Source organism: Sinohyriopsis cumingii, unplaced genomic scaffold (assembly GCF_028554795.1).
Source record: "Sinohyriopsis cumingii isolate HCF-2022 unplaced genomic scaffold, ASM2855479v2 utg000198l, whole genome shotgun sequence".
In the NCBI taxonomy this organism is placed as follows: domain Eukaryota; kingdom Metazoa; phylum Mollusca; class Bivalvia; order Unionida; family Unionidae; genus Sinohyriopsis; species Sinohyriopsis cumingii.
In genome coordinates, this window is record NW_028315875.1 from 1,143,518 (window position 1) to 1,156,889 (window position 13,372).

At 34.6% G+C, this 13,372-nt stretch overlaps 1 protein-coding gene across 12 annotated transcripts in view; it reads right to left on the bottom strand.

The window, feature by feature from the left end:
- LOC149774564 (uncharacterized) overlaps positions 1-13,372 on the bottom strand; it is a 156,053-nt gene that overhangs the window by 51,117 nt on the left and 91,564 nt on the right. For all 12 annotated transcript variants that reach the window (XM_089945086.1, XM_089945085.1, XM_089945084.1 and 9 more), the window contains 2 exons: positions 12,386-12,535; positions 6,320-6,427 (listed from right to left, as the gene is read on the bottom strand). In XM_089945086.1, the coding sequence (XP_089801212.1) occupies positions 6,320-6,427; positions 12,386-12,535 (258 nt within the window). The remainder of the gene's footprint in view (positions 1-6,319; positions 6,428-12,385; positions 12,536-13,372) is intronic.

Below are 13,372 nucleotides of genomic sequence, written 5' to 3' on the forward strand. Positions count from 1 at the left end.
CTAAAATCAATGTTACCCAATATGCAAGTCATCTAAAAAATCTGGTTAAGTTACATGAACAAAAACTGAAATGCTTGTGCTGAAACGTCTTCTTTGTTCAGTCTGCGATTGACAGACTTTTCCCTTACTCCAAGAACTATTGACAAAGCATGATCTAGTATGTGATGTAGAACTAATGTATGGAAGCATTTTTATCCTTTCAGTCACAGTGACCTAAACCATGGATGATTTTACCACAAACTTGATAGGTGTCTTTTTTACCCCAAGTGAAGTCATCCACAAAGTCACAAAGTATGGTAACTGCAAATGACAAAGAACTGAAGTTGTCAAGCAAAAATGTGATTGAACAGAGGGAAAAACAGTGTCAAATCATAATACACTCCTACCAAAAATGAGTGTATAAAAATGCCAGTTAATCAGGATTCATGTTCTACTGACTTCGCCTGACAGACTGGATAGACCCCGATATACTGACACATTATGGAATGGCAGATCTGTGTCTATGCAGTCTGCAGAAAGACCTGACTTGTATATGATGAATAAACTCTGTATCCACGTCAGACTGGTTCTACATTTACATCCATTTCATTTCACTGGTTCTACATTTATATCCCTTTCACGTGTAAAAAAAAAAACTCCACATCATGACATCTGTATAGAATATCGTAAATTCCAAATAAACAGTAATATGTGAAAATAGATACAGAAAAAAAAAATGTAAATGGGCTTTCAAGAACTTCTGTAGCAAAAGACCTCATCAGTTTAAAAAGAAAAACTGCAAAGTTTAAGATACCAAATTAGTTTAGCTGAGTATAAATTGGTCCAACTGTGAAGTGATTTGTTTTTTTAATTAATTTATTTGTTTTAATTTAGCAATTTTATTTTTTATTTTTCTTTCTTAATCAATCACTAGTAGTAATTAGTTAATCTAGTTGATCAATATCAAATTCATTAGTTAATCTGGCTGACCAAATCAAATTAATTAGTGAACCTGGTTGATCAGTACCAAATTCATTAGTTAATCTGGTTGACCAAATCAAACTAATTAGTTATTCTGGTTGATCATTATCAAATTAATTAGTGAATCTGGTTGATCAGTACCAAATTAATTAGTTAATCTGTTTGATCAAAATCAAATTAATTAGTTAATCTGGTTGATCAATATCAAATTAATTAGTTAATCTGGTTGATCAATATCAAATTAATTAGTTGATCTGGCTAACCAATATACAATGTATTGGTTAATCTGGTTTATCAATATAAAATTAATAAGTTAATCTGGTTAAACAATATCAAATTAATTAGTTAAGCTGGTTGATCAATATCAAATTAATTAGTTGATCTGGTTGATCAATATCAAATTAATTAGTTAATTTGGTTGATCAATATCAAATTAATTAGTTAATCTGGTTGATCAGTATCAAATTACTTAGTTAATCTAAATGATCAATAACACCTTAATTAGTTAATCTGGTTGATCAATATCAAATTAATTAGTTAAGCTGGTTGATCAATATCAAATTAATTAGTTAATCTGGTTGATCAGTATCAAATTACTTAGTTAATCTAAATGATCAAAAACACCTTAATTAGTTAATCTGGTTGATCAATATCAAATTAATTAGTTAATCTGGTTGACCAATATCAAATTAATCAGTTACTCAGTTAATCTGGTTGATCAATATCAAATTAATTAGTTAATCTGGTTGATCCATATCAAATTAATTAGTTAATCTGGTTGATCCATGTCAAATGATTTGGTTAATCTGGTTGATTAATATCAAATTAGTTAGTTAATCTTGTTGATCAATATCAAATTAATAAGTTAATCTGGTTGAATATCAGTTAATCTGGTTGAACAATATCAAATTAATTAGTTAATCTGGTTGATGAAAATCAAATTAATCAGTTAATCTGGTTGACCAATATCAAACTAATTAGTTACTCTGGTTGACCAATATCAAATTAATAAGTTAATCTGGTTTATCAATATCAAATTTATAAATTAATCTGGTAGACCAATATCAAATTAATTGTTTAATCTGGTTGATCAATATCAAACTACAATTAGTTGCATTACAACTGATAAGAGTTCACCAAAATAAGTACATATAACCTAACAGATTCTTACAATTTCTTTCCTCCTTTTTCAAATCTTATATTCTTAAGAACCTCCCACATATCTAATTTGGTAACAGAAATATTCTTGCATGTTTAAGTTAAAATGTTCCCAACATCAATGCAAGAATTGTGTTGTGGCCTTTGACCTTCAGACTGATATTATGGATAAAAGGTCAATGAACTTGTCTCATATTTGGGGTGCAACAATATGCCCAAAACGGTATTGTGATATATTACGATATACCAAAGCTATATTGCAATACAATAACACTTAATGAAAACAATAAAATAAACACTATAACATTTACTAATGAAAAATACAACATATATAAGTGATGTTACTCTGTAAGACAAGCTTGTTTTTCATATAAAAAGTCATTCATTCCTTTTTGTAATCATGTTAACAATCCGTCATTGATAGGACAAATCAGACAATACCTTTTACCCTGAAATCAATGTTAACAATCCATCATAGATATGACACCTCAGACAACACCTTTAACCTTGAAATCAATGACAGAATACCATCTATCAACTTCTTTACTGAAAAACAATGAAATACAATGTACAGTCAGAATTCATTTTCATTTCTCATATACAGAAGTCGAGTTGTTCATTGGCTTAATCAAGTACAAGAATGAAAGTCATGACCTTTAACCTGCCCCCAAGGTCAAGTAGTCTGGTTTTCAAGCTCATTCACAAAACTGTAGATATGCTTGTGGTCAGTTCTACATTGTTATCACTGAAGACCAATTACATATTGCAAGAGATGCTTGACTAAGAAACCTATAGCAATGACACTATTTGTTCAAGAGCAGTGATGACATTTTTGAGATGGACACAATGGATGCCATGCTGGATAAACATTATTTCATTCAGGATCAGTTACATACTGTTATAGTAATTTATTGCAGCCATTTGGGAGGATATTTCAGCATCATTACCGTATTTACCTCATATGTTGGGACATGATAAAATAATTATTTTTTTTCCTGTCCCAGAACTTATGGTGAAACATTTTTTCACTTTGTTCATATGTCCCAAGACTTAAGAAACAAAATAAATTTGTACTGCATTTGTGCTCCCCCCTCCAACTGCACGTCGCAATAAAATAGATAAATAAAACACTTAATTGATAATAAAAAGAAAGAAACTAACCTTGTGTTGTTATCATTTATTCCTTTTTCAACATGAGCATTAAAGAATAAAATATTTCCACGAAATCCATATAAGTAGCGTAGGCTTCCATACTGTAGCGTGTATCAATTATGTCCGATACCACACACCATGTTGTTCATTGACATGAACACTGAGAAACAATTGTGTGTGGTTGTGCTCAAAGGTTTAAACATGTTATCCGACTGAAAACTGGAGCCAACAAAATCGCATACAAGAGGGAAATAGTCAATTGATATGTTGAAGACACCATTCACGCATGACACGGTGTTGGGTGCAAAATAATCAAGATTGAATTATATCCAGGTCTACTGTATGACAATATCTCACCAAAAAAAATCATCATTTGAAAACAAATTTACTTGAGTGCAAGTGACAGTCTTTTCACCAGCTAGGGTTACATAATTATCCTTACTATACCAAGCACATATAAGCCTTGGTGGTGAATAAACACGACTGGCAACAAGCAGTTAACTCCTTCTTTGAACCTACCGACAGGACATCAAAGACAAAAGGTTATTTTTATTACAAAGCAGGCGATCTCAGAAGCCAACCCCAGTTACTTTATTTTGTAAAGGATATCAATACAAAGGTTATTTTATTGCAAAGCAAGCCGACATCGGAAGTTGACTATGGATTCTGTGAAGTGAACCAATTTTTTTCTTTTTTTCGAATATACAAAGACGGTCGAGAAATGGAAGCATACTTGGGTTCCTTTTCAACTGTATTCACGGGAATTTTGAAAATAAATTGAAACAATGGAACGAATTTTAAAGTGACACAATATAGTGCTTTGTGCACAGATGTCGATGACCCAGCGTCACCCAGAATATTTGGAGAAAATAAAATCATGTGATGAATTCGTTAGGGCCAGAAGAGAACTATACTGTATGACAGTATCTCGCAAATAAAAATCATTCTTTTAAAACACATTCACTTGAGTGCAAGTGACAATCTTTTCGCCAGCACGGGTTATATAAGTATCATTAATATTTACCCGCAGACATCAGTGCACCTTTGTATTAATTATTACTAAAGATGCCAAGCACATATAAGCCCTGGTGGTAAATAAACACAACTGGCAGCCAGCAATAAACTTCTTTGAACTTGCCGACAGGACATCAAAGACAAAGGTTATTTTTATTGCAAAGCAAGCAGACATTGGAAGCCGACTTTGGACTCTGAAGCCGAATTTTTTTAAAGGATATCAATACAAAGGTTATTTTATTGCAAAGCAAGCTGACCTCAGAAGCCGACTACTGGATTCTTTTAAGTGTGCCAATTTATATTTTTAGCTTTGAATATACAAAGATGACTGAGATATGGAAGCTAACTTTGGTTCCTTTTCAACAGTATTCACAAAAAGTTTGACAATAAAGTAAAACAATGGAACAGTTTTTAAAGTTGCACATTATAGTGCTTCATGCGCGAACATCGATGACCCAGCATCATCCAGAAGATTTGGAGAAAATAAAATCACGTGATGAATTTGTGATGTCCAGAAGAGAAACAGATCATTTTGCCGACAATATGATCATTAACATGGATGAAACTCTAGCGTACTTTGATCGCATTCCTGGATGGACTGATGATAAGATGGGGATCAAAAGTGTGAGAATTAGCAAGACTAGTGGAGATTTGAAAAAAAAATCTTCCTTTTGTTCTTGCAGTTTCCACTTCAGGTGGTGTGTTGCCTCCAACAATTTTTCATGGTATGAGAAAGTTAAAAAAGTATTCATGTACCAAAATAATAGACCATACGTGTGCAAGAGAAGGGTTGTGTTGATGAGATGTTGCTGCAGTGGATTAAAGAATTTTATCTCAAGTACAGTTTTATATTTAAAAAATAAAATTTCAGTTGGATTGCAATTTCCGACATGTAATTTTCGAATGATTTAAAAGGTGTCCCACAACTTACGACTCGAAAAAAATGATGTGTCCCAGAACATACAGTGCACAAAAAAATACTTTTAAAATTAATTTATGGTGTCCCAACAAATACGGTGTCCCAACATATGCAGTAAATATGGTAATACAAGACAAAAATTTACATACTGTATGATCTGTTTTATCGCAAACCCTATTTAAATGTGACCACCTGTTTTTGGATAAGCCCCTGTAGCAAGAGTTTCAAGACAGTGGCCACATTGGGCGGTCACATCTGAAAACTTCTCATTCAGGACCAACAGCATATCAAGAGAGGTTTTTGAGTGGAGACCAAATGTTGATCCAAGCAGGAGTAACAAGATTATGACAATGGTCTTGTTAGTCATATCAACACTATTTTCACTGAGGACTACCTGTATGGCCACAGAAGGCTTTTTGTGAAAACCCCATTCAAATGTGACCATCAGTTTGGGAAGAGTTGAGCTGATGTGATTTTCAAGATGCTGGATGTAAGATCAGAACTATTTTCACCAGGACCAGCTAATAAGAAGTCTGGTCTGTTAATTGGATCATCTATGCAACAGAGTAGAGATAACAAGGTTTTCAAGAGAAGTAACAATGACAAGCTTTTCAAGATGAAAATCATCTTCCATGTAAGATCAGCACCATTTTCATTTAGGACCATCCACAGCTCATACGTGATGAGAATCTTTTACAGAAAACCATATGTTAATATGAATTTCAATTTCGGCAACCAAGTCAGACAAGCTGGACATAAAATATTAGCACCATTTTCATTAGAGCCATACATATTTTCATTTCGTTCTTTAGGTGGAAACCCTATATAATGCCCATTCACTAAGGAGTATGAATAACAAGATTTTAAAAATGGCCATCACACTGGACACTGAATGGGTACCATTATCATACTGCATCGGCTAGACCTCAGGTTGAAACTGTATGCAAAGTTCATGACTTTCCTCAAAGTAAGTTAGCAGAAGCAGAAATAACAAACAACAGATAGACAGATGATAGCTGAAGGATACTGGCACATCACATACATTTTTTGGGTCTTGAGCCAGTAAAGCAATTATCCAGACTTTAAATATGTGTTATACACTCTCTGATACTATACCGTTGCTGCTGGAGGTGGGACTGGTCTTCTCTGCGATGGCATTGCTGGGGGAGGAGGGGGTGGAGTTGGAGTTCTATTTCTCTGGTCAGGTAGGATTTCATATGTATCCTGTAAAATCAAATAAAGTTTTATTGAAACTTTGTGAGTTCCATGTGAACTTTTGGAAAGACTATAAATGATGGACTATGAGCATGACGAAGATGGATGTTTTATCCTGTGAATTCATTTACGTTTGTGGGTATCAATGGCTGTATTGTAACAAAGAATATTATGTTACTCTGAAAAAACTTACCTAGTCACATGAACATTTGAAAATAGGAAAAAATGTCCAGTACCTTTCAAATCCAGTCCTTTCAGAATAACAAAAGTCTTCATCTTTCCCCTCTATGTTTCATACAGATGAATGAAAGAAACTCTTTCAAATCACCTCCTTTTGCCAGCACTGAATGACCACCCAAATAAAATGTTATTTAGTTTAAACTTGAATGAAACTTCAATTAGGGTGGGTTCTAGTATTTGTAAGGAGGAGTGAGTGAGCTTTATGGTAAAGTGATCACATAAGTATTCTTGAAGAAACATACTGTACTATACAATTTTCTTTCTCCAACAAACACATCCAGCTTCTACCAAGAGTACATTTTTGGTTGGCATCCTAATATAAAGGATAAACTAATCCATTAATATGAAGGTAGTTTAACCAACATACGATGTTAGCACACTGGTAACAAGTAAAAGAGTGAGGTATTTCACATTATCAGTGACTGAGTGAGGTATGGCACATTATCAGTGACTGAGTGAAGTATGGCACATTATCAGTAGCTGAGTGAGGTATGGCTCATTATCAGTGACTGAGTGAGGAATGGCATATTGTCAGTGACTGAGTGAGATTGTTGTTGTTGTTGTTGTAGGGCTTAACACCATTTTTAAGCACACAACAGGATATACATGGCAGCCAGTATTAATGGTGGAGGAAGAACCATAGAAAAACCCCAGAAAGAACCATGACCCATGAGAAGCTACTGGCAAGCTTTCTCACATACCCACATTGGCCGAATCTGAGACTCAAACCCACGAGACAGAGGTGGGATGGCAGTGATCCGTAACAGAGAATGCATTAGACCACTCAGCCACTCAGGGCTGAATGAGGTATGGCACATTATCAGTGACTTAGTGAGGTAAAACATTATCAGTGACTGAGTGAGGTATGGCACATTATCAGTGACTGAGTGGGTATGGTACATTATCAGTGACTGAGTGAGGTATGGCACATTATCAGTGACTGAGTGGGTATGGTACATTATCAGTGACTGAGTGAGGTATGGCACATTATCAGTGACTTAGTGAGGTAAAACATTATCAGTGACTGAGTGAGGTAAAACATTATCAGTGACTGAGTGAGGTATGGCACATTATCAGTGACTGAGTGAGGTATGGCACATTATCAGTGGCTTAAAGATAAATAATCCAAATGCTTTAGAAACTTCACATTCCAGAACAGCAATAGTAAACCAAAAGGCAATGAACACAGGGTAGGTGAAACCAAAATACAATGAACACAGGGTAGGTGAAACCAAAAGACAATGAACACAGGGTAGGTGAAACCAAAAGACAATGAACACAGGGTAGGTGAAACCAAAAGGCAATGAATACAGAGTAGGTGAAACCAAAAGACAATGAACACAGGGTAGGTGAAACCAAAAGACAATGAACACAGGGCAGGTGAAACCAAATGACAATGAACACAGGGTAGGTGAGTGATGTGTCTTATGTGAGGATGAGCATCTAGTCTCACTCACTTTAAAGTACATGAAATTGTCTGGTCAATACCATAGAGTGATACACAGCACTGTCTCCTTGGTGATGTGGTCGGCTGACTCCCAAGCATGCTCACTGCCCACCCTTTGGGCAAACAATAAAATCACTAAGTAAGTTCTGAATCAATAAAGTGGACTCCTTGTTCCACACATACCTGGATGTTGGAAGAAAAACACAGCAATCATCCTTATGTTCACCACTACAAAGTCCTTATCTAAGCTTGGTATGTCTGTACTTTATGTGTCTAAATGGGGTAATGGATGTATGTTTCTGCAACAGATTCTCAAAACAACGACCTTCAAGTTTCATGGAACTTGGATTTTGTCTGACAGGTTTCCTTCATTTTTCCAACTGCTGCAGTAGAGAGAAGAATAAATGTTCATCAACCTCCCCACTGTCTATATGGATACTGACCTAATGTGCCTCATACGGTGAGAAAATATGATAAGTCTTTTCAACTGTTACATTAGAACTGAACTCTTTCGACTCCATTGTGAGAAACTTGATCAAGATTTTCTATACTCAGGAGTGGATTATAATGCATTCCTCATCAGACACAACTTCCAAGTCAATGTATATCAATCCCAACACCATGAATGAAGAAAAACCATCATCCTTATGTGTAAACCAGTACATACCCACAGGTCACATTATTATCAATGGATCCACCAGTTAGATTGGTTGCCAACCAACTGATATGGTATGTGTCAAGTGGATGGGCCCTTAGCTGGGCAGCTGGTAAAACAGACAGGACCAGTTATATGGGTTCCGTATACAATAGCACCATTGGACTGTATGTGGCACAACATGTCAAATCAACTGACAACTCCATGCACCTGGACCAAAGCTTATGATTGGACAAGTGGGGGAACTTGCAATGTTTGATCTATTGTGATCACGACCAGTCTGTACTGAAGTGGAAGACAAAAAAGGATTTTTGACTTGGTTGCTATGGTAACCACACCATTCCTGGTCATGCCACTGCAAACAAAACCAACAGAAAGCATCCTGTCAAATTCAAAATGGTTTGGTTGAATCAGAGAAATCAAATATATATTCTCCACCTAATTATTATGGCAATCAGTGTTGCAAGAGTAAATTCCCTTGACAAAAGTATCACTGAAATAAATCCGTAAACATTTTTTCATTATATAGAATATTTTGACTAAAATGGCTGGAAATTCTTCCCCCAGGCAATTGAGCAAACATCTATAACCATGTTGGACAAGAATCAATCCCAAGATATCTAGACTGTATCTGGAACTGTGTAGGAAATGTTGTAGGACATATTACACATGTATACACATCCAGATGGGCATGATAATATAATTATTGTCTTTCTTTAAAAAAGTGTAGCAATAAAAAAGTAGCATGCTTCAGCATGATGATAATCAGGCAAATATGATTTTTAAAAAAATTAAACTTCCACATAAAAGTAAGCAAAAGTCCCACATAAAGAATACATTGTAATCTCATATAAAAAGGTGAACATTATCTTCATAATATTGTCATTCACTGCGTATCATCTTTTGCTTGATACCTTTACTCTCCATGATCACATTTACAAATGATTAGTATGGCACTATATTGTCAGTATTATACCGATGTACCATATACCATGACAGGGTATATTGTCAGTATTACACCATTGTACCATATACCATGACAGGGTATATTGTCAGTATCACACCAATGTACCATATACCATGACAGGGTATATTGTCAGTATTACACCAATGTACCATATACCATGACGGGTATATTGTCAGTATCACACCAATGTACCATATACAATAACAGGGCATATTGTCAGTGTTATAGCTTATGTACCTTATACCATGACAAGACATACTGTCAGTATAATACTAATATGACATATACCATGACAGGGCATACTGTTAGTGTTATACTGATGCAACATATACCATGACAGGGCATATTGTCAGAGTTACAGCTGATGTACCATATACCCTTACAAGGCATGCTGTCAGCACTATACTGAGGTAACATATACCATGACAGGGCATATTGCCAGTATTATACTTCTGTAACATATACCATGACAGGATATACTGTCAGTATTATATTGATGTAACATATACCATGACAGGGAATACTGTCAGTATCTTATTGATGTAACATATACCATGACAGGGCATATTGTCAGTATCATATTGATGTAACATATACCATGACAGGGCATACTCTCAGTATTATACTGATGTACCATATACCATGACAGGGTTTACTGTCAGTATTATACTGATGTACCATATTCCATGACAGGGCATACTGTCAGTATTATACTGATGTACCATACATATACCATGACCAGGCATATTGAGGCATATTATCAGTATTATACTGACATACCATATACCATGACAGGGTTTACTGTCAGTATTATACCAATGTAACATGTACCATGATGGTATATTATTAGTATTGTACTGGTTTATCATGTACTATGAAAAGGTACAATGTCTGTATTTTACTGATGTAACATGAACTATGATAGGGCACATTGTCAAAATTATACTGATGTACCATACATATACCATGACATGGCATAATGTCAGTATTAAACTGTTGTACCATACATATACCAAGACAGGGTAAATTATCAGTATTATACCGATGTACCATACATATACCATGACAGGGTAAATTATCAGTATTATACTGATGTACCATACATATAGTATGACAGGGTATATTGTCAGTATTATACTGATGTACCATACATATACCATGACAGGGAAAATTATCAGTATTATACTGATGTACCATACATATACCATGACAGGGTAATTTATCAGTATTATACTGATGTACCATGCATATACCATGACAGGGTATATTATCAATATTATACTGTTGTACCATACATATAGTATGACAGGGTATACTGTCAGTATTATACTGATGTACCATATATATACCATAGGAGGGAAAATTATCAGTATTATTCTGATGTACCATACATATACCATGACAGGGAAAATTATCAGTATTATACTGATGTACCATGCATATACCATGACAGGGTATATTATCAATATTATACTGTTGTACCATACATATAACATGATAGGGTATATTGCCAGTATTATACTGATGTACCATACACCATGACTGGGCATAAAAGGCAAATTAACATTTAGTCTTTTATAGTACAATAGGGGTATTTAATAAATGGTGATGAAAACTAGATGGCATAGCATGGACAAATCTGTGATCAAGAGCTAAACACAAATATTGAACTTTTGCTAGTAAAGATTAAAATGTAAGCAACAGTGACCTTCCCTGATTGTGTGGGTGTTGTATTAAGAGGGATGAATAAAATTCTAGTTTCGTGATTTGAACATAAAACCAGTACCCAAAAAATGAACTATAAACAAAATTTCAATAATGTCAATGAAGCATGAAATATAGATAACAGAGGCCTTTTTTTATAATATGGGTCTGGTGCTGATCAAGATGCATTCTTACACCAAGTGTCACAATGCTAGGAAGGATATTATGCATACAGCATGCCAAAAATTCAAGTGATCATGAAAAAAGGCAAAACTTAACCACTGCCAATAAATCATGAATATAGGTCACAATAAGCATCCTTTGTTGTAAGAGTGTGATACTAACATAGATGCATATCATCATCATTTTCATTACTCCAGCATAAACTTCAAATACAAAATGTAGTCCAAGTCAGTGAAACATAGAACTTGAGTAATAATAACCTAATTCTGCAATGAAGGAGTACTGCTCATCAAGATATATCCCCTCACCAAGTTCCATGATTCTAAGGAGGATAATATGTACTTAATTTGTACTTAATATGTACTAATGCAAAAAAAAAAATCCTTGGCTCTAAGTTTAGTAGTTTTTGTGATATAGTGCTAAACTGGGTTTGCATTTGTGGACATCTGTTGTACTGGCTTACAAATAAAACAACAAAATTGTAAACATATGGACTTACAGATTGATGGATGTACAGCAAAAAAACAATATCCCACCTTTTACTATGACAATTGAGGTGTTAAATAGATATTATTATTTTGGGCACAGTTTACATGTCATTGTTATAAAAAAATATCGATCAGTTAACAATATTAATATTTTTATGTTTGACAGGCAGTAAAATAATAAAATAGTTAATAAAAGTGCATGAAAAATTATAGACAAGAGAGATACTGAAGTCTTTAGTCAAAATCCCACAAAACACAGCAACATTTAAAAAAAAAATCTTACTCCAGAAATCTGATTAATGATTTCAGAAGCAGGAGGTGGAGGAAGAGGTACTCCTGTCTTTCCTGATGATGGTGGGAGGCGTGCAGGGACACTGGGCTGACTCGGAGCAGGGACTGATTCGTAAGTCTCTTGGGGCTTATTTACTGCAGCCTGCAAGAAACAAAGAAAAAACACAGCACAGTGCTGTAAACGTTGATCCAATGATCCTTGTATATAATATTCTCTAAGGGAATCACTGTACTGATTAATTCACTAAGGCCACATTCAAGCTTGGTTGGTTGGTATCTGAAAAAAAAAAGAGTAAATTCCGTAGCCACAAACTCACCAAGGCAACTAATATGTGCTGGTTTGAGTAGGATTTGAACTAATCACCTTAGAGCTGCATGCATGGCACTTTACCACTGAGCCACAAGAGCTTCCTTCAACAAAGATATGTGAAATTTCCAACAAGTGGTCTACTGTGATTTTCGCATATTGTTGGACATTATCAGAAATTTTGCTCTAATTTTGTCAAAATTACTGAACCTTGACAAAATTTGTTCAGTAACTAAACTAAGTTTCATTGGTTTGATAAATGTCAGGAGGCTTTTGATAAATTCAAGACCATACTTAAGTGTGCACCAGTTCTTTCAGCTCCATATCTCAGTCAATCATTTTAAATGTCTTTGATGCTGGTAATGAAGAGGTTGAAAGAGTATTGATTAACAAAGAGTCATATCGCTATAATGTCTGCAGTGTGGCAGTTTATAGTGATGTTTTAGATTAGAATAATGATAACATGGATTTGAAACATATAGTTATATATCATCTAGTACTGTAATGTATATCTATATTGTGTGTTTTTTGTGTGCCCATGAATGTGGATTGTAAGGGTCTTTTTTGTAAACAACACATTACATATCTAATATTTGTCTATGATTGTAGATTATATTTTAAGATAATTATCACATTCGGATAAACATGTTTACATGGGTTTGAGTTCTAGAT